The sequence below is a fragment of the Aulonocara stuartgranti genome, assembly GCF_965226115.1.
Source record: "Aulonocara stuartgranti genome assembly, chromosome: 4".
In the NCBI taxonomy this organism is placed as follows: domain Eukaryota; kingdom Metazoa; phylum Chordata; class Actinopteri; order Cichliformes; family Cichlidae; genus Aulonocara; species Aulonocara stuartgranti.
Genome location: NC_138942.1, coordinates 32,202,263 through 32,223,631, shown reverse-complemented (window position 1 = coordinate 32,223,631; position 21,369 = coordinate 32,202,263). Strand labels below are relative to the sequence as shown.

At 39.7% G+C, this 21,369-nt stretch overlaps 1 protein-coding gene across 1 annotated transcript; it reads left to right on the top strand.

Annotated features, from left to right (window-relative positions):
- The first annotated feature begins 151 nt into the window (after window positions 1-151).
- LOC309704684 (uncharacterized protein) lies at window positions 152-16,681 on the top strand. Its single transcript, XM_082530037.1, has 10 exons — window positions 152-229; window positions 370-456; window positions 1,607-1,651; window positions 1,805-1,840; window positions 1,926-2,237; window positions 7,687-7,977; window positions 8,112-8,405; window positions 9,154-9,471; window positions 14,433-14,564; window positions 14,648-16,681. The coding sequence occupies exons 3-10, from the start codon at window positions 1,609-1,611 to the stop codon at window positions 15,118-15,120; spliced, it is 1,899 nt and encodes a 632-aa protein (XP_082386163.1). The 5' UTR covers window positions 152-229; window positions 370-456; window positions 1,607-1,608; the 3' UTR covers window positions 15,121-16,681.
- The last annotated feature ends 4,688 nt before the right edge of the window (window positions 16,682-21,369 follow it).

The following is a 21,369-nucleotide window of genomic DNA, read 5'->3' as shown; positions in this document are numbered from 1 at the left end:
AATTATGACTGCTGATAGAGGTTATTATGTGAGATATTATTTACAGTTAGAGGTGGTGGTATGGACAGTGATTCGGGAAAAATGGCAATCGCTCTATGTGTAGTTAGGAGTGTGATTCCCACTGCGCTGTCAGCAGGAGGAGGAGCTGAAGTGGTGACGATTAGCAGGCTGCTTTTCCCAGGCAGACGTGGCAGTCTCTACCGCAAAAAAATAAACGCAGATAAGCAAGGTGAGAAACTAGGTGATCTACTGCTGTAAAGGACTTTTAACAGATTCAGTTACACTGCATGTTGTTTATGTATGAATGAGTAATAGTGAGCTTTGCACGCCTTTAACACCGGTTAACACAATGAAACTTCACGGGAGCAGCAACAGCTGGAACAGCTGCAGAGGACGGTGGGAGGAAAAGGAGGGGCCACCACCGAAGACAGAGGACGGTGATAACCCGAAACGAAGGTTCGCAGAACGTCCTCCACACTGTGGTCTTTATCAAAAGCAAAAGTTTCCTTTCTCTACTTGAGCACTTTTCTGACACTTTGCTACTTTTTATTCCTCCAATTTCACACAAAGATCTCGACTTTCTACTCCTTACATTTTCCAAACCGGTTCATTATTGTCATTATTAATTATTTCACTCCTTTCTTGACTACAGGATTTTTTTCTTCCTTTTATACATTTAACAGGAACATCATGTGATTAATAAATTAATTTAAAGGATGTGGGGGCAAGTCCATGTAGAACGTTATATGTCAGACAGGCGTACATATTGTCATCACCTCGAGCACAGTAGATTGTTCAAATTGATGGCATGGGTATATCTCCTAAAAATCTTGGATGAGTTTATTCTGTGTGCCCCTGTGTTTTTGTTGGTGTATCACACACACTGCTGCGAAAAGCAATTTTCCTCCTTCATGATTTCTCTTCTTTTGCTTTTTTTGTGTATATTTGTGACACTTTAATGCTTCAGATCATCGATTTTAGGCCCATATTTTAAAGATTTTATAGTTTAAAGTGTGGCTTCCAATTTAGTCCTCAGAAACATTCATGAAATGAGTTAGGATTTAAAACTGTCGAAACAGAGACAATTCTCTGGTTGCATTTCTTTCCACTGCCACTATAAAAGGATTGACTTTCTCATTCAGATCATCTTCCCAAATGTTAAACTGTGAGTCCTTGCTAATACTTTTTAGGCTAATGTAGGAGTGCTTAAAATTATGAGCGCTTAACCTCAAGAATGTATCATCTGTGTCAATATTACTTTTTAATCACCAGATGGAGACAGTGTGTGTGTTTCTGTGGATGATGGTAGGGTTGGTGCAAATTTGCTTATAATGAATCAATATGTATCCGAGAGTCACTAGATTACTCGAGCAGTTTTATTTTTATTTTAAAAAACTGATTTTTTTAATGATGTGGTGAGCTCCAGTCTTTAGAGCTGCTCGTGTCAAAGCCCCGTGGATGAATTTTTTTTAAAAATTCAAAACGAAAGAGGAAGTGTTTTGGGAGGATAAACCAAATGTGAAGTGTTTTTTGTACACTGTAGTTTTTTGTTGACTTTACTGTCTTCTGGTTCCCATAAATGACACGATCAGCCTCTTTTTTTCAGTCATGGGGTGCAGACAGCAGAGAGTGCTTCAGTTTTTGACCTTCGGTAAGACATACTTTTGTAATGCTTTTGTAGAGAGACAGTTTGGGTCTTTGAGGTTTACCTTTCAGTGCAAATATTGATCACTTTAGATAAATGACTACAGATGTATTTACTTACTTTACATAATCAGCAATGTCATTTTGTTCCTTCCAAAAGTTTCTTGCCTCTTGGCCTTCACTTCATCTGCTGCAGGTCAGTCTGTTCTTGTGTGTGAAATTTTTTAATTCTTTTCAAATTTAGGAAAGTATTAAATATAGTTTATATTATGTGCTGATAGGACAGATCAGACTAGCTGGGTCTGGATCCACTCGGTGCTCTGGAAGAGTTGAAATCTATCACAGTGGCTCCTGGGGAACAGTCTGTGATGATCGCTGGGACTTAAGTGATGCTAAGGTGGTCTGTAGACAGCTGGGCTGTGGGGCAGCATTGGAGGCCATTTCATCTGCTCACTTCGGTCAAGGAAGTGGACAAATCTGGCTTGATGATGTGGCCTGTTCAGGAAGTGAGAGTTCTCTAACTGAGTGTGGACACAATGGATTTGGGAAACACGACTGTAAACATGGTGAGGATGCTGGTGTCGTCTGTTCAGGTGAGAAGTGTTTGTTATACTCTTATCAAAACATAGATAAAAATGTGCTAAATTAATAAATAATACATTTTGAACTCTTTATTTATGAAGCACACTCATTAAGCGTTCTGAGTGGTGGAAGAAAGTAGATCATCAATCATTGTTTAAAATAACCAGCTGTTCCTCTTTTGGCAGCAATAACTTCAACTTCATGCCAGCCCCTTTCTAAGTTCTGATCTCTGTGTCAGATATTTGTGTTTTCATGAGTGTGTGATAAGACAAGTAAAAAAAAAATCGGTGCTTGTGTCAAAATGGCTGAAGATATCTTTATCAATGTCAGTTTCCTTTCTTTGATATTATTTTATTTTATTTTATTTTATTTATTTATTTTTTAGAAAGAGGGGCAATACATATTAATGAACATTTTAACAAATGTAAATATGCCAGATTATAGCCTTGGGCTAATTTCCATCTGCAGACCCTCTGGCAGGTTGGTGTTAAACACAAGTTAGTAAAAACATACAGAGACACTATTTACAGGTCATGTGACAAGGACAAAAACAGTGATCACATTATACTAGAACAAACAATGACAAGGAGAGTGGACACAGAGGACAGTATAGATAACAATAACGGAAACACATCAATTATATTGCACAAACCCCAGTATTGTACATGCCCTGACCATCGTGATATTGCGTTCACCCATTGCACTAACAGTTGTTTCCCTTTTTGTAATACACTAACTCTTTTTCCCGTCCAATATAAAACATGATTATTAAACATGATTACATGTTTGTGTGTCCCTCAGCCGCCCTTTTAAGTGACTCTTAAAGATGGGTAGACTTGTACTTTCCCTCACTGACAGTGGAAGACTATTCCAGAAGCTCACTCCCTGATATGACAGAGCATTCTGTGAAAAGGTGGTCCGCCTGAGTGCCAGTTCACAATCACCTCTAACAGTGGCTCAAGTCAGTCGAGACCCGGCAACACTGCTAGACTTTTGTTTAATAAAATCACTCATTGGTGGAGGCGCCAGACCATGTATAACTTTGTATATTAGACAGGCAGATTTAAATAATTTGAAATTAGTAAAATTTAAAAACTTGTATTTTTCTAGCTTGAGGGGATAGGTTAATTGGAAAATCCAAATTGCCATTGTGTGAATGTGCGAGTGAATGTGAGTGCGAATGGTTGTCTGTCCCTGTGTGTTGGCCCTGCGACAGACTGGCGACCTGTCCAGGGTGTACCCCGCCTCTCGCCCTATGACAGCTGGGATAGGCTCCAGCGCCCCCCGCGACCCTGAAAAGGATAAGCGGAAGCGAATGGATGGATGGATGTATTTTTCTAAAATTTGACAATGGTGATATGAAAAAGGTTTTTTTATCTAATATTTTTAATGCTCTTTTGTAGCATACTTCAATTGGCCCAATAGCAGCAAAGCTACTTGGACCAACTTGTAATACAATATTCAATATGAGCCAGTATCATAGAATGCAGGAATGTAATCGCTGCTGTGTCTGTTAATGATGTGCGGATATGTCTAAAGTTCTGTATATTAAGATTTACAGTTTTCACTACTTTTTTAATGTGTTTTTTAAAGGATAATTTAGAGTCTAGTAGCACTCCCAAATACTTACAGCATCCATGCCCAAATATGGTACCACATGATCTTATCAATACTTGATATTTATAGTTGCAGTATGGTGCTGTTTTTTTCTCAGTAATCTTCATGCAGCAACTTCCCTCTTGGTTTCCTGCTATGGACCGCATGCCTGTTCAGTTATTTGTATTTTAAAAACACATTAACAGCGGTGCTTATCAACAGAACTAATTCGCTTGAATTAGCTCTAACTTGAACAAAGAGGTTAAAGTGATTTTTGGAGGTGGAAAACCTAAGAGAAGATGCACCATAAGGAAAGAAATCACTGAGAAACAAGAGCACGTGGAGACCACAACTCCTCCGAAGGGCAAGAACTATACGAAAACCTGTTTTAGTGTTTTAAGAGGAGGGAGGAGGCCCCGGGGCAGACCCAGGACACGCTGGAGAGATTATATCTCTCGGCTGGCCTGGGAACGCCTTGGTATTCCCCCGGATAAGCTGGAGGAGGTGGCTGGGGAGAGGTAGGTCTGGGCCTCTTTGCTTAGGCTGCTGCCCCCGCGACCTGGCCCCGGACAAAGCGGATGAGGATGGATGGATGGATGGTGTTTTAAGATGTTCCTATGAGAACATGCTAATAACATCCTGTTTGTATTACAATATGATGACATTAGCCTGTTTCTATTAGAAGATCAAGGACATCAGCAATATATACTGATTATTAGTGCTGATGTCAGCATGACAACATCATGTTATTCAATTTGTTTTGGATTATGATATTTTTATAGCACAAAGACTTTTTTAATACAAAAATGATGATAAATGCGTTTTCTTGCCATTAAGTTATTAGACCTCGGGTGTCAAACAAGTGAAACAATAATTTCATTTGTCAGGTATTAATGGCCCGTGGGAGGCGAATCTTCAGCCCTGCTAAGAATTCATGCAAGCAACTTTATTAAATGAGCACACCATTTGGCCACATGCAAAGAGACTAGAAAACTTGACGTCATTTATAGTTCTTAACTTGTTTCATCTGCTGCTCACCACAAACAAGCATAAATTTTGGACTTTTAACTATATTTTCATAGGTTTTACAGCTTTTCCTACTGATAAAAATCTTCCTTATGGCCACAAAGTAATTAAGCAATAAACAGTTAATCATTGAACCCCAATGCCCCCAGTATCAAATGTGAAAGGGAGAACATCTGGCTTAACAGGATGTACAGCCAGATCTGTTAAATATATAAACGTGTAGCATCCACAGAAACATCAGAATCTCAGCTAAAAGTTTTCAAAACCATTTCAACAACCAGCAAACAGCAAATGATTAACGAGCAGGTAAACAGATTTTGCTTTGTGAAAATAGGAAAAGTTCTTCTAAAGACTCTTCAAAGAGTCTTGCTGACAGATTTTCTTTTTTTGTCACAATTTTTTAAAACTGTTTAATATGTAACTTCTTTACACAGTGACAGAAAGCAGAGTTTGGTCCGGCCCACTTAACTCATTCACTGCCATTGACATCTATAGACGTCAATTACGTTTCCAATGGGAGGGGCTAGAATACAACCTCGGGCAGCTTGTCAGTGAACATCAGACTGCTTGAAATGTATTTTTCACAAAAAGCTCGTTTTCTCCCTTTTTGTGGTCAAAACAGGCATTTTTGGTGGAACCCACCTCTCTTCTACAGCTGATTACTAAAGAATGGAAAATGGTAGAAACAAGCTTTTTTTTTGGATGGAAGAAGAGAGTCTGTTCTTCATTTTGGTAGGTTCAGCGTTTATATGATCATAACACACAGTTTTCTGTGGCTCTTCAAAAATGAGTAAAAATGCTCAAAAACCCTGGCAGTGAATGAGTTAATAGCAAAGTGGTCTGTACGTGTCCCGCGAAGTAAAATGAGTTTGACACCCTGCATTGAACACTTAGGAATCTGTGGTGTCTTAAGTCTGTACAGTGTTTAGCTGACACTGGGTGAAATCAAACACTTCATGTTTTTCATGTGTTTCTTGTTGCCTGGCTGCACACACAGAAAGTCATGATGCCAGACATATCCAGGAACTAACAAGGTTCTGAAATCAAATGTTACTCAAACCAGCTATTCCAACCCTACAGTACTTACCTAAATGTAAGTTAAATTATGTAAGACTTATATATCCGCAGGATTTATCATCTCATTCCCGTGATCAACACTTCATAGGCTGAAAACAAAAAGAAAAAAAAAGAAAAAAGAAAAAAAGGAACCCAGACAGATAAGCATGATCAGTCAAGCTCATTCACACAGAAATGAAGGGGGTGGGTGGGAGCAAGATGTTTTTTTTTATGGCATGCCGTAAATGCCTTATAGGTAAGTTACATGTGTGGAATCTCTTTTGTTTTCTTAATAAAAAAACTGTCTTTGATTTTGCTGGTCTCCCTGGTGACCATGAAATCCTGCTGCTACTCGTACAGTACTGTTTCAGTCCATGCAAACTAACATCTCTAAGAAATCTATAGTAGTAATTAGAGATGGACCGATCCGATATTACGTATCGGCATCGGTCCGATACAATGAGAAATGGTTTAGAGAGGAACTTGGTGTTTGCTATTGTTATGGTTCAAAATATTGGGGATGGAGACAGGAGAAACACCACAATAACAACACTGGTCCGGCCGGGTCAAGTCAAACGATGATTTTAATGGTCACACCCGTGGGAGATGGAAACTGTATGCAGACAGCCTCAGATCTCATTACAAAAAACACATCTCCATAGTTTTGTAAAAATCAGGGTATTAGAATGCCCCTTCATGCGTAATGACAGATCAAAATAGGTTCCAGACATTAGTCACAGTTAATCGTACATTTTGTACATCTTTAATGGCTATAAACAGACATAGAACTTCTCTTTTCTATAACACCTTCCAAACAAGGCAACAAACTTCAAGCCCTGGGTCTCTGAGGCTAATTATTGACTCTGGTCATCTGTTACCAAGTAGAGTAAAATATAGTGAGACTCCAAATGAGTTAAGGCCTCAGGCCGGACACATTCCTAGATTATATGTATTATATGTACTGTAAGCATGTTGTTTAATTAACTACCACTTTAAACTTAGCAAAAAAACATAATTGAATAAAAGACCACAAAGGATAATATGATATCAGTGGTATGTAAGCGCATGCGGCCCTCTATGCTCGAAGCCTTTCCCCTCCATAGATCAGTCAGACATTCACGCTGACTGTAGCTTTTAACCCTTAATTAACTTGAGCACAACTCTATAATAAGCAACAAACTGCAATATGTATAAGTTGATCATGGTCACATCTGCAATGAAAGATCATATTATTCTGGCACCTGTAAGTAGAAAATCAAACTAGAGTTATAACAATCACTGTAATACAAAGGCTAATGTAAGATCAAAAACTTCAGTATATATTTAATGCAAAGCTGGTTATATGATTCTAATGAACTAATAGTGCCATATTAAAATAATGAAACTAGAAGAGGAAAAAGCATCCCCTTTTTATTCTACACTATCTTGCCAAAATGCACTTAGGCATGCAGATTGGAGACTCGAGCAGCCAAGAATCAAACTACCAACCTTCCAGTTAGGAGATGGCCTACTCTACCTCTTGAGCTACAGCTACCCCTGGTATTTATTAGAAAAGATAGTTAGCAATGACAAAGGAAGGGAGAGTGGGGCATGTTCTGTACAGAACGATTACTGCTAACAGACATGAAATTAAGTTAGATGAAGGATGGGGGGATGGGGAAGAGCTGGGGTGGTAGTGAGTTGGTAGTGGGTTGTAAAATTAAAAAGTTACAAAGATTTGCTATTTAAATGCATGAACTTATATTTATCTAAACTAACATTATGCTAAACTGTGTTTTTCAGTGAGCCTTCCAAAGCCCAGGATCTCTCTGAATAGAGATAAGGTTGCCTGGGGTGAAGATGTCATCATTACTTGTTTGATCTTATCCGAGTTCTCTGGTGGAACTTTCATCCTCAAGAAGACCTCAGGCACTTTCAGCCAGACTGCATTCTCAAGTTCCACATCTGCTACCTTCAGTATCCACAAAGTGGACTTAGATCATAACGGCTCGTACCAGTGTCAGTATAAGAAAACCATTTCAGAGCAAAACTTTTCATCCCCCCTCAGTGATGCTGTCAGACTCTCTGTTAATGGTAAGAAAACAAAACAATTTCCTGAGCTCGACAGCTCCAAGAATCAAAAGCTAAAAGTGTCATTAAGCCAGCAACATATCAATCAGTATTATGCTGTTTTTTTGTTTGTTCATTTGTTTTGTTTGTTTTTTCAGTGAGTTTCCCAAAACCCCATGTCACCATAAATCCTGTTGGTGAGGTCACTTGGGGTCGGAACATTGCAATCACTTGTTCAATCTCCACTCAGGTTTTGGGTGGATCGTTCATTCTGAAGAAAACATCAGATTCATTTATAAGGACCCAAACTTCTAGTACAAACTCTGCAACATTCAATATCCTTAAAGTGAACTTTGATAACGAGGGATCGTACCAGTGTCAGTATCAGAAAATGGGCTCAGGTCTTGAATTTAACTCCCCACCAAGTGACTCTGGCAGGCTCTCTGTGACAGGTAATAAAGCAAATACATGTAAGAAGCATTTTTTCAAACAAAATGAGAAATTATCATTTTTAATACAGATAATAAGTTGTTTCAGTCATAGCTTAAACTTGTTTTAATAGCTATTTACAAAAAAAAGCACAAACAAAAGCAAAAAAAAGCATTATGAACAGAATCCCACTTTCATTGTGGATTTTTCAGTATCCAGAGAAAATGATCTCAAAGCCAACAGTACTGAGGAGTAAACACACACTACTTGAAACAAACTATTACATACCATGGAGGATTGAGCAGCTAAAGAGCTAAATGCTACGTTGAGGGCTAAAAGATTCAGTAAAAAGACTAGATGTTACAATCCCTGATAATGCATTGCTCTAAATTGAGAAAATCTTAAGGGATGGCTGTTATGAGGAAAGGCAGCCCAGAAACTTTACCAACAGCATTCTTCATTGTGTGCCTCAGCTTTCGGTCTTTTACCCAAGCTAATCTGCCATTTTTCTCGGCAGATAAGCATGGACTTTCATTTATCATGTAGCAAGAAACTTCTAATGTTGCTCAATAACTGCTGAATGTGTGAAAAATAAAATAACACCAAATACTAATAAGTTAGTAAGTGATGAAATGTGTTGAGTTTGATTCAGCTTCCCTTAAGTGCCCCACAAAAATCCTTCCTTCTGCTTTTGATTCTAGAGTTTAAACAAGTCCAGAATTAAAAGGTAGAGAGAATAATATGTTTTAATCCCAGTTTGCTTTCACACAGTGAGACTGCAGAGGCCCAGCATCTCCTTGACATCTCCTAATGCAGGACTTGTCTGGGGTCCTGAAGGTGCACAAATCACCAGGGGTTACAGCTTCATCCTCACCTGTTCCATTAACTCCACATTTTCCAGTGGACATTTTATTCTGAGCTTCTCTGGCTCCAACCTCACAGAGCCAGCAGTCAACAACTCAGCCTCATTTAGTTTCCCTGTAGCTGAGTATGAACATCAGGGCAACTACAGCTGTGTGTATGAAGTCACAGTGTCCACACGGACATTCAGATCTGCTGCAACAGCACCGATCAGTGTCATCATTAAATGTAAGTACAGTGTTGAATTTATGTTTTATTAACAAAACCATATCATAACTACCTAATTTTTCTCAGTATTAATGTCTCTGTGTTTTCCCTTTGTATGTTTGCAATTAAGACTAGAAAGAGAAGAAGCAGTAGAAATAGGGGCAAAGGCTGAAATAAAAATAGAACTTAACAGAAACAGGAACTTAAACCTTGATGTTGCCAAAAAAAGAAGAAAAAAAAACTGCCAAACAGCAGTTATGTTCATTTAATAGATATACACTTCTGGTAAAAAAAAAAAAAAAAAGTTTATGTCTCATTGCACTCTGAAATGAAAACATAGTGCACATAAGCAACTGAAGTGTACCAAAATGTATTCTAAAGTTTTGACTCATCAAAGTAGACTTTTGTCAGATATAACAGTTTTTCTACAATAGAAATCAAATATTCTTCAGAAAGTCCTTCCCAATCTGTTGCAGAAGGTCCCATAAATGTTGCACTTGTAGGTTGCTTTGCTTTCACTCTTCTGTCCAGCTCGATGGGGTATAAGTCTGTGTCTGAACAAGCCATCCTCTTGTTCTTTTTCCTGAGGTAGTTCTGGCATAGTTTGGACTTGTGTTTGGGGTCATTATCTTGCTGTAGGATGAACCCCTGACCAACTAGGCACAAACCAGAGAGTATTGCATGGCACTGCAGAATGCTGTGGCACCATCCCTGGATCCAGTAAAACAGCCCCAGACCATCACTCTTCCTCCTCCATGTTTGACAGATGATGCCACACACTGTGGAACCATCCTTTCACCTACTTGATGGCAAACAAAGATCCTACATGATGAACTGAAGATTTAAAATTTTGATTCATTAGTCCACAATACCTTCTTCCAGTCTTCAGTAGTCCAATGGCGGTGTTTCATGTCCCAGGCAAGCCTCTTTGTCTTAATCTGACGTCTTAGCAATGGCTTTCTTGCTGCAACTCGTCCTGTCAAACCTTCAGCTTAAAGTATTCTCTTTACCGCTTAAACTGAGACTTGCTTTCTATACCACTATTAAGCTGTGCTTGAAGCTGTTGTCCTGTGAGCCGCCTATCATATAAGCTGTTAACTCTCAGAAACTTGTTCTCTGATTCAGTGGTGGCTTTGGGTCTGTCAGACCTCTTCTTGTCTGAGTTATCAGTTCACCATTTACCTTTGTACCATTTCAAGCTATTCATTGGACTTGAATGACATGAATTGCAATAAATAACTAGAAACATTTGGGTGTTCTAAAACTTTTGACCGGTAGTTTATAATAATGATAAATTGACTGTTTCTTATATACCACTTTTCTGCTTTTCTGCTCTGAGCACTCAAAGCCCTTTATACAACTTGCCTCACCCAGACTGAAGCAGCCAGTGATCGAACCATCAACCTTCTGATTAGTAGATTACCTCAATTTTTTCAACAAAAGTCGTATACATTTATAAGATTTGCGTATGTTCAGCTTTCTTTTTCTGTTTTTTTTTTTTATGGGTTTTGTAACAAAACCATCTAAGCATTTTTTCCCCATATATGAAGCTCTTCTCAACCACTCTTCCTAAGTGAAAAGCTTAGCTCACATAGATATGTTGTGGAAAATGGGAGCAATGTCAAAATGGCTCTGTTTGCCAGAATGAGGAACTCCTTTGCAGCAGTCAACCAAAAACTATCCAAAGATAGATCAGCAAAGCTTAGCTTCACACCACAGTCTTGTGTCAATTCAGTTAGTTCCTCCTGTTCCTGCAAAGTCTTATCCTTTCTAAAAAACTGCTGCTGAGCTATATGGGTCTCTTACCCAGTCAAGGCATTCAGTGGAAACAGAGGGGAAATAAATTAACAACTTCTTCTCGAGCGTTTTCAAATGTTTACCTACTATTTCACACAGTGTGGCAGTTTCAGTATCTCCTTGCCATTTCTGAGCGAGTGGGAACATGCCAAGGTTGGCATTTTTTAGATAGAATAGAATAATCCTTTAATTGTCCCACAAGGGGAAATTTGGTTGTAACAGCAGCCAAAAAGACACATATACAAACAAACAGTACACAGGACACGGAACAGAAACATACACAATTTTTCTTACATATTTACATTAAGGACAATGGTTACTATAAACAGAGTACTGTACAGTTATTAAATTAAATAAAAATAATTACAGGTAAGAGGCAAACCAGGTTGTAGTGCGAATCGGTTAATTAAAGATGTTGTTGCCAGAGGTGGACCTTTGAACAAAATACATTTATTATATCTGTGCTTGTGAGCAGGTTTTCATCTCGGCTTTGCATTTGTGTGTTAAGTTTATTAAAATGCGGAAGTATATCTGCCATGTAAGCCAGCCTTGCACACCCCTAATCACTTGTAAGCAGCTTTGCATCATTGTACCTCTCATCACTCAAAAACATGTTTAGCTCTTCCTGCAGCTCAAACACACAGGCCAGTACTTTGCTGCGTGCCAACCATCGGACCTCCGTGTGGAGCAATAAAGCTTTATGCTCCACTCCCATTTCCTCGCACAGAGATGCAAGTATGTGGCTTTTCAGAGGTCTTGTCTTGATGAAGGTTGCCATGCGCACGACATCATCCAATACAGGAGCTTGGTCTGCTGGTAAAGTCTTGGCAACGAGCTCCTTGCGGTGCAGAAAACAGTGCGTAATAATAACAACATCTGGGTTTATCGCTTTCACTCTGCTAACGAAACCTTTGGTGCGTCCGACCATGGCTGCTGCTCCATCAGTGCAGATACTCGTGCAGGTTTCCCACCCTCTTTGTTCAAGCTATTCGGATGTAACCCAAAAAATTTCCTGTCCCGTTTTTTTTCTGGCAGTGCCTTGCAAAATAGAAAGTTTTCTCTGATGGAGTCTCCTTCCACAAGACGCACATTGGCCAATAGTTGGGAATGTCAGCTAATGTCCGTAGACTCATTAAGATTGGAAAGAAAAGTATCTGGACTTCTTTAAGTTGCTTGAAGACGTTTCACCTCTCATTCGAGAAGCTTCTTCAGTTCTACGGTCAAATGGTGGAGACTCCCAGATTTAATTCCTCAGTGAGTGTCCCCCAACGGGGTCATGAACCCCCTGTTGATCCTCTACCTAATCACACAAGTCAAGGTGTGAAAACGGGTGTAGGTCACAATCAGTCAAGGTTTTGGATGAACCTGCTCTGAAACCTGGCCCCAACCTATCATGTGATTTCCTGAGGTCAGATGGCCCAGGATGTGAGTGGGCGTTAAGGCGTCTTGGAAGGGATCTCAGATGGCAGAAAGTTGGTGTCGTAAACCACCGCCTGTGGTCAGCTAAAAACACATCCTTTTTAAAATTGCATTTTGTTAACTTTTGACTGTACTTTGTCTTTTTAATCTGTTCCTATACCTTGTAAAGCACTTTGTGATCTTTTATCTAGAAATGTGCTATATAAGTAAAATTTTACTTACTTACTTACTTCAAAGATGGTCATTCACAATACACATAGATGGCTTCTTTCACTCCTCTTTCATACTATCTGTCTTCTGTGTCCAAAATGTGAACATTGGTGTCCTAAAAGAGTGACCTTTGTCCTTTAGATGCAGATGGACTGCTGAGTCTTGTCCCGTCAAGGTGGCTCTTCTATGTTGTGCCATGCGTTTATTAAGTGGCTATTTGGTCTCTCCAGTGTAGAGGTCTGGGCATTCGTCACTACCCTTTACAGCATATTCTATGTTAAGTTTGTGTTTAGGAGTTCTGTCTTTGGGATGAACCAGTTTTTGTCTGAGCGTGTGGCTGGGTCTGAAGTACACTGGGATGTCATGCTTGGAGAAAACTCCTGTGTTTTTCTGATAAACTGGCAACATAGGGGATGACAATGTTTTTGCATTTGTCTTTCTGATCCTCAAGAGTTGGTGTCTGATCTTCTTTTCTGTGCCTCGTTGCTGACTTTATGAAAGCCCAGTTAGGATAACCACATGTTTTAAGAGCCTCATTTACATGTGCGTGTTCCCTCTTTTTTCCTTCAGGCTTAGAGGGAACATTTTTTGCCCGGTGGTGTAGGGTCCTAATTATTTCAAGTCTGTGTTCCAGAGGGTGATGGGAGTCAAAGAGGAGGTACTGGTCCGTGTGTGTGTGGGCTTCTGGTAAACTTCAACATTGAGGTTGCCGTTCTCTTTAATGTGCACAGCACAGTCCAGGAATGGCAAACAGTTATCCTTTGTGTCTTCCCTGGTGAAATTTATGTTTTTAGCCACAGCGTTGATGTGCGCAGTGAAGGATTCTACTTCTTGGGTCTCGATTTTGACCCAGGTGTCGTCCACATATCTGTACCAGCAGCTAGATACCCTCCCGTTAAAACAGCCAAGAGCCTTTCTTTCCACCATATAAAGGTTGGCTACAATAGGTGACACCGGGGAGCCCATGGCACATCCATGTTTTTGTCTGTAAAAACCGTTGTTGTATTTACAATATGTGGTGGTAAGGCAGAGGTCTAATAGTGTGCAAATCTGGTTTGGGGTAAAGCTGTTTCTGTCTTCCAAGAAGCTGTCTTCTTGTAGTTGTTTTCTGACAGTCTCCACTGTGTCCAGAGGCAGTACCTCCTTTTTGACTCCACCATACCATCCTCTGGAATGTTTGTGTAATGTATGTATGGTCGGAAGGGCTCCAATTTCACTGCAGGCAACTGCAAGTGACAAATAAAGGCTTCATTCATTCATTCATTCACTGCCACCCACTGACATGAAAGAGTAATTACTCTACCAGTCACTGCGTTGAAAGGACAGCTGCCCAACAATGATTTTATTATTTGCAGTAATTATTAAATTGTATTTTTTGGACCAATTAATTGAAATTAAATAATTTCCCATGGCACACCTGATGATCTCTCATGGCACAACTCTGTGCCATGGCACAGTGGTTGGGAAACACTGCTCTAGATTAGCAACTTAACTAAGACGTAATTCATTGTACCGGGGAAGTTTTTGATCAAACTGATCGAATGCTGTCCTTCTAGTGTCTTTGATGCTGCTGTTGTCCTCGGTAGCTGTTGGAATCCTGCTGCTGCTCCTGCTGCTGCTGTTAGTGGTTCTCATCAGGAGAAGACAACGACGAGCCAAGGAGCCTCTAGCTTTCATCCACAGTCAAAGTGTGTGCTCACAAATTTTAGGCAATTATTCATCAGATAGTTTGACTACATATTGACATTGTTTTCCCTTACTTGTGTTTCAGTTGTTGACCAAGTCGGGAATGCTTACCAGTGGGGAGACAGTGAGGGTGATGAAGACGATGCGCAGGACTATGTGAATGTTGATCTAATGGACACTAATGTAAAAATGAAAGGGGGAGCTGCAGGAGTGGATGAAGAGGGAAGCAATGACTATGAGGAGCCAGTGTGTAATGATGATCATGATTACAAGAAAGCAGGCCCCAATTGCATGAAGGCCTATGTGAGTGTAAGTGATCACAGAGAAGATGAAGATGATGTAACTAGTGATGAAGAAGACAACTATGAGAATGTATCCCCACCCTCGCTGTATGTATCACCACCACCACCACCTGGTGTAGATAATGATGATGAAGAAGAAACTAGTGATGAAGAGGACAATTATGAGAATGTATCCCCACCCTCGCTTGGTGTACATAATGATGAAGAAGAAGAAAGTAGTGATGATGAAGAGGACAACTATGAGAATGTATCTTGACTATCAGCAGTTCATCATCATTGATAATAACTTGACCTAAAATACAACTGCAACCAAAAAATCTTTTAGCCAATATGTTTAATTAGTTATCTTGGTTTCCCGTAATTGTAACATACTACATAATATAAAAATATATAGATGCCTTTTATATAGATATAAAAGGTAGACTTGCCTTCTGGGTCTGAAAGGTGATGCCATTGTGGAAGCCACTTAGACATGAATTTTTTTTTTATGGCCAACAGGAGGAGACTGCTTTTGTTGCAAAGGTGCGATCTTGTATGGAGGTCTCTGGCTTCCTTGCTATATGAGCTCATGACCTTAAAACCGTTCTGATGTGTTGATGGCCTCAATTGGTAGTTTCAAGTTTAAAATACTGAACACACATGACTTTGTAAATCATCATGTACATTAGAGTCAAAAGAAGGGTAAAGCAGGGTAATCTTTATCATGAGATTCACAAGTTGCTTGCTTCTGATTGGGCTCAGTTTCTCAGTCAGATCTGCAACGTGTTCATGATGCCCAGTTTTAAAACACCCAGACCAAAATGGCAAAATTGCTCAGCTTGAGGCTTCGCAGTAGGTGATGTCAGCCATCGGTGGGTTTATGCATACTTTATAAACATTCTAAGATGATCCCTTAAAACTGTCTTCTAATGTTAAAATTTTAGAATTTCAACAATTTGAATATTTTCTATGTAGTGTAAGAATTTATTAGCTGCCCTTAATATTAAATTCACTTGTTCTAGCTTTTTAGCCATGACTGTGAAGATCTCAACATCAAAAACCTGTTTTAGCCTTTTTTTTTTCTATTCTTTGTATAACCTCAGTTAAGCTTATTGGCCTGAAATTTGCAGAAACCCTTGATTTACAAACAAAGATAATAGACCAAAAAGCTCTATATCTTAATCCAGCTGTTGCTTGCTGTACTCATCCTATAATTTTATGTTATATTTTTTGATTTCCAACATGATGTATTTGCACAAGTAACACGAATATGTACTTCAGGTGTCTGTGTACATATTTAGTATAGTCCTGGTGACAAGGTGTCAAATTTGATCCTGGAGAGGTAAATACAGTATATTTGTATGAACAGATAATGCATATTTTTATATTCAAACTCATGTAAGTTTTTTTTTTTACTTAATGTAAAGCAGTCACACAAACTTTATCTTTGTTGATCTTATCAAAACACATATTTAGCACCTTGTATCAACAATGTAGATGACAAGATGATTTCACCCTCATTTATGTCCTTACAGTTGACCTCTGGTATTCGCAGAGGTTAGGGACCACAGCCACCCTCAAATACAAGTTCTCTATTTCTAATGAGTGCTCAGTTATGAGCAGTTGCTGAGGTCTGTTCTCGATTGTTAGTTAATTTCTGATGAAGGAAAAAATAAGATACCATGTTCACGGTTAGCATAAAGACTGCCAGTGTGAGGTAACGGTTAACCTGTGATTACAGAGAACAATAACTAACATGATTGAACATTTTTTGTTTAAACTAATAACAGCACATGGTCATTATAGCTGTCTCACATAAAGAAGGTTCTGGGTTTGAATCTTGGTGGTGTTGTCATGTTCTTGTTGTGTTTGCATTGATTCTCTTCAGGTATTCCAGCTTCCCCGTACAGTTCAAAAACATACATGGGCTTTGGTAAATGGGTGATTCTGAATTGGCAGAAGGTATGAGTGTGTCTGGTTGTCTGGATCTCTATAACAGACTGATGATCTGTCTGGGGTTTACCCCACTATTTGCCCTATGACACCTGGCATGACTGTACTTATCTGAAGGTTGGTGGTTTGATACCTGGCTGCTTCAGTCTGCATGCCAAATATCTTTGGGCAAGATGCTAACCACAAGTGGCTCCCTCATACATCTACTGGAGTATGAATGTGTGGGAATATTAAATAGAAAGCCCTCAAGCATAGAAAAAAGCACTGGGGTGAATAGCTGAGTTAGGCATGTTGTATAAAGTGCTTTGAATTACTCAGGGAAAGTAGAAAAGCACTATATGTCAGTCCTAGGGTGGAACATTTTCTGCAGGTGGAAGCGTATTAAATAATAATTTTGAACTTCACTGTAAAATCATGACCTTGATGTGACTTGATGATACAGCTGATGATACAGCAACACGGTTGAAAATAGTTAATGAATGCACACATCACACATTCACACATCCAGTTTAAAGTGCTGCTAGAATGAGTGAGAAAGAAGCAAGTCAGTCTGCAGTGTTTGAAGCACCAGAATGACTCTGAGAAAAGACTTACGGACCTTTTGTCACATTGAGGAGACAGAACAGAAGGACAGAAATTGCCATTCACTAGTTTGACCAGCCAGAATGGGTCTGGTCTTAAGAAGAACTTGGATGGACTGAGAGTCATCAAGATGCCCTAAACCAGTTGACAAACTATCTAACACAGGCACCCATTCTAGATTACCATGATTTTTCAGAGCCCTTTGTACCCCACCTCACAGCAGTGCCTGGAAGCTGTTTTATCAGAAACAAGCAGCCAAGATGAAGGTGTTACGCCCCTAGTCTAGGCGTATAGAGACGCACATAAGGTTGGAGGAGAGAGAGGCAAGTACCTGCCCTGGTTCCCAAGCCAAACATTCGAAACCAGTTATGAGTAAAAAAAGGTGATTTTATTTAATGTCAGGAAGCAACCCAGGCTAAAATAATAAACAAAACCACCTAAGTCACACCAGAGGAAACTAACTAAACCCTAAGATAGAAACAAAACAAACAAATGACAATACTATCCCTCACTTCCTAGCCCACAAAACAGGAGAAAACTGTTCGAAAGAAAAAGGCAGCTCACCCCTTCCGCTTCAGCCTATGCATACATAAGCACTGAGTTTACACCAGTGGCGGCTCTGACAGAGCACGCTTACACAGATACCAAGAAATGCAAAAAGTTGGAAACCAGGGCTGGGTCTGCGTCTGCTTTTAAAACTGCTCGCTCGTTTCTCTCTCTCCCGGGAGCTGTCAGAGCGGCTTTTTGAACGCAGTCACCTGTTCCACGGTCCAATCAGCAGCTCACTACTCTTCATTAGGGGAAGGACCTGCAGAGGGTCTTAAGCACAGCACAGACACAGAAACAAAGCAGCTCATACAGACTTCTTATGGCCACAGTCGTAACAGAAGGTCATTGCATATAATGCAAGGACATTAGTATCCCTTGAGAAAAATTTTCATATGCATTCTGGAAAGCTCCTTTCTTCCTCCGTAACCACAGGGAATCTGAGTTAGTCATGAGAGTTACCCCGTCATCGGTTGCTTCACAAAACCAACAACTACTTACCAAAAGCTCGTGTCGTAATTTTACTTTTTACTGTCCAAATATAACATTGCTGGGAGATTTTAATAGCCACATGGACAGAGCATCAAATTAATTAAAAAAAATTTTATATTTCCTATCTGGAGAATTTTGGCTTAGACTAATAAATACATGTTCCCACACACTCCAAAGGACATACTTTAGACCTTATCTGTTGTACTGGAGTCCGAGCGATGAACTATGCTGTATCAGACATATCTTTTTCAGATCATAATTTAGTTTCATTCGGTGTTGGTTTCCAACTGTACAAAGGTAATCTAACATGCTTTCTTAATTTTAGAAACATTACAGGCATTGATTTATCAGTTCTTTCCCCTTGCATTGATAATTTAATGGCCATAGATGCTTCAGCTTCCACAAATGACTTGGTATCTCACTATAACAATGGATTTGTCAAACTCTTAGATACCTTGGCTCCTCAGAAAACTCAAACTTTTCCTTCCCCCATTCTGTCCCTTGATATTCATTTGAATTTTGCCAGCTTAAAGCTATTGGCCATCGCCTGGAATGTCTCTTCAGAAAAACTGGACTTACTATTCATAAGGACATGTATCTCAGTCATAAACAATACAATAGGAAAGAAGCTATTTCTCATGCTAAATGTGCTTGCTACACTACTATTATTCTGTGAGCTGAAGGAAACACTTGTACTAGATATCGTTACCATATACGTTCACTCTCTGCTGCAGTCTGTAATGAATTTATGGGGTTTTTTAAATACCAAAATTGCAAATCTTCATCAATAATTGTCCTCTTCTTTTGATATAATTAACTGTCAACTTTATTCTAACTTGGTTTTAGACTATTGTTAGCTTGAAAAACGTTATAGTTGGGGTTTTTTGTTTACTTTATTTAATTGTGTAAGGTGTGTAAGATGACCTCGAGGATCCCTTAGAAAACTCTAGAAATTTCTATAGCAGAAAGTGAAAAACAAAAACTTTTCCTATTTTCACAAAGTTACAGAGGTTTTATTAGAGACACGTTTTTGGGAACAAAAACTAAGAAAAAACAACACTGTACACAACAGTAGACTGGTTTGTAATAAGCAAACGAATAATGCCAAAAATAGAGATTATTGATGGGAAACTGGTATCAAAACACACTGAGACTTAGAGCTGTAGAGGAAGTGCCAAACTGCCAAAGTAAGAGGGAATTCATTACATTTTTTTCAAAGGTGAAAATTGTTGTTTTTTGTTTTGTAATTGTTTATTCCTTAATTACTTTGTGGAGTATGAGTGGCCATAAGGGAACTTTTTATCAGTAGTAAAAACTGTAAAACCTATAAATATACAGTAAAATGTTCAAAATGTATGCTTGTGCTTGTTTGTGGTGAGCAGCAGATCAAACAAGTTAGGAATTATAAATGGCTTTAAGCACACATTCAGACCTGTGAGACTCATTCAGACACTCAGACACTGAGCCACGGCTCTGTGCTACATGTACAGTGAAAAATGGAGACTGGCCATCTCTTGGATTTATTCAAGCGTCTTTGATGAATTTACTGCAATTGCACTTTGTTTGTGTAACTTGTGTTGAGTTGCTTCAAAAAGCAGAACATCTGTGTGCAACCAATGTCGACTACTTAATTTATGTAAATCTAACATTTTCTCTGTTTTTCAGTGCACACGTTTCTGCATCTTTGTATATAGTTTATTTTATGTTATATAAAATATACAGGTGAGCCGTATGTTTGACACCTCTGGTATAGTGGTTTCCATATTCAGCTAAAAAAGGTGAAGGTCCTCAGTACACATTACTGAGTAAAATGTTTAAAATTACTTTTACAATTTTAAAATTAATTTTAAATTAAGCACACAAAATCGACAACGCACGATATGCTTTGAGGCAGCATCCAAGGAAGATGGTGTGTGTCTGTGCACACCTGTGTGCGTTAGCGCGCTTGTATTCCAAAGATTTCTCCATATAATTATCTGAAAGTAAATGTGGGGAGCCATAGCCCTCCGGAAGGGCCCTGACCGAGCCATGGGCGCCAGGCCCTGCCAAGCAACCACCGGGAGTGAGCACCATGCACCCAGCCCCGGACACCGAAAACCACCAATGCACCAAGGGTTGAGGGTATCAGCCATTGGCAGGGAGTGTAGTGGGGGGAGATAGGCCCCCACACCTAGGGGAGCCTGAGATGTTCCCTGAGAGGTGGAGTCTAAGACTCGACCTGACACATAGACACTCCCAGAGGGTCAATCCAGACCCAGGAAATGTTTGCTGTGGAGTGGAGACAAGCAGACCAACCCCGGTCCTGCAGCAGGGAGGCCCAGCATTCCAAGTGCATTAAAAACATGGGGGGACATGGTACTCTCTACCAGAAAGCAGCTGATGTTAGCATGCGTCTGGTGGCCATGGAGCCCAGTCCGACAAAGGGACATGGGCCCATCCTCCTATAGGCCCACCACCTGCATGAGGCGCCGTAGGGGTCGGGTGCAATGTGTGTCAGGTGGCGGCCAAGAACGGAGGCCCTGGTGAGCCGATCCCCGGCTATATTTAAAACTAAACCAAACTAAATGAAACCTATGTTGTGATCACAAATGGACATCCATGTTTTTTTGTTTGTTTGTTTTTAATCAATTCCACATTGTTATTTTTGAGAGCCAAGTCTCCTGCTTGTGCTCCTTTCATCTGCTAAACTAGCCATATCTGCTTTGTACACCTAGTGGAGAGAGTGGACAGTTTCCGGTACCAGGGGTCTCCACATCACTCAGGACCTATCAAGGTTCAAGGTTCTTTATTTGTCACATGCATAGTTATACAAGTATAACACACAGTGAAATGTAGCCTGACACGCTCCTCGACATGTGCAAAAATGGGGGGGGGGGGGGGTGTAGAGGAAGAACATATATGTATATATATATATACATACATATAGTATATACACTGGGTGAATGTGCAGTAG

Bases quoted from the DNA above. Each gene is read 5' to 3' on its own strand.
- LOC309704684 (XM_082530037.1), top strand. From the start codon at position 1,609: ATGGGGTGCAGACAGCAGAGAGTGCTTCAGTTTTTGACCTTCG. The intron at 7,978-8,111 runs GTAAGAAAACAA...TTGTTTTTTCAG, and splicing joins TGTCAGACTCTCTGTTAATG to TGAGTTTCCCAAAACCCCAT. The intron at 8,406-9,153 runs GTAATAAAGCAA...GCTTTCACACAG, and splicing joins TGGCAGGCTCTCTGTGACAG to TGAGACTGCAGAGGCCCAGC.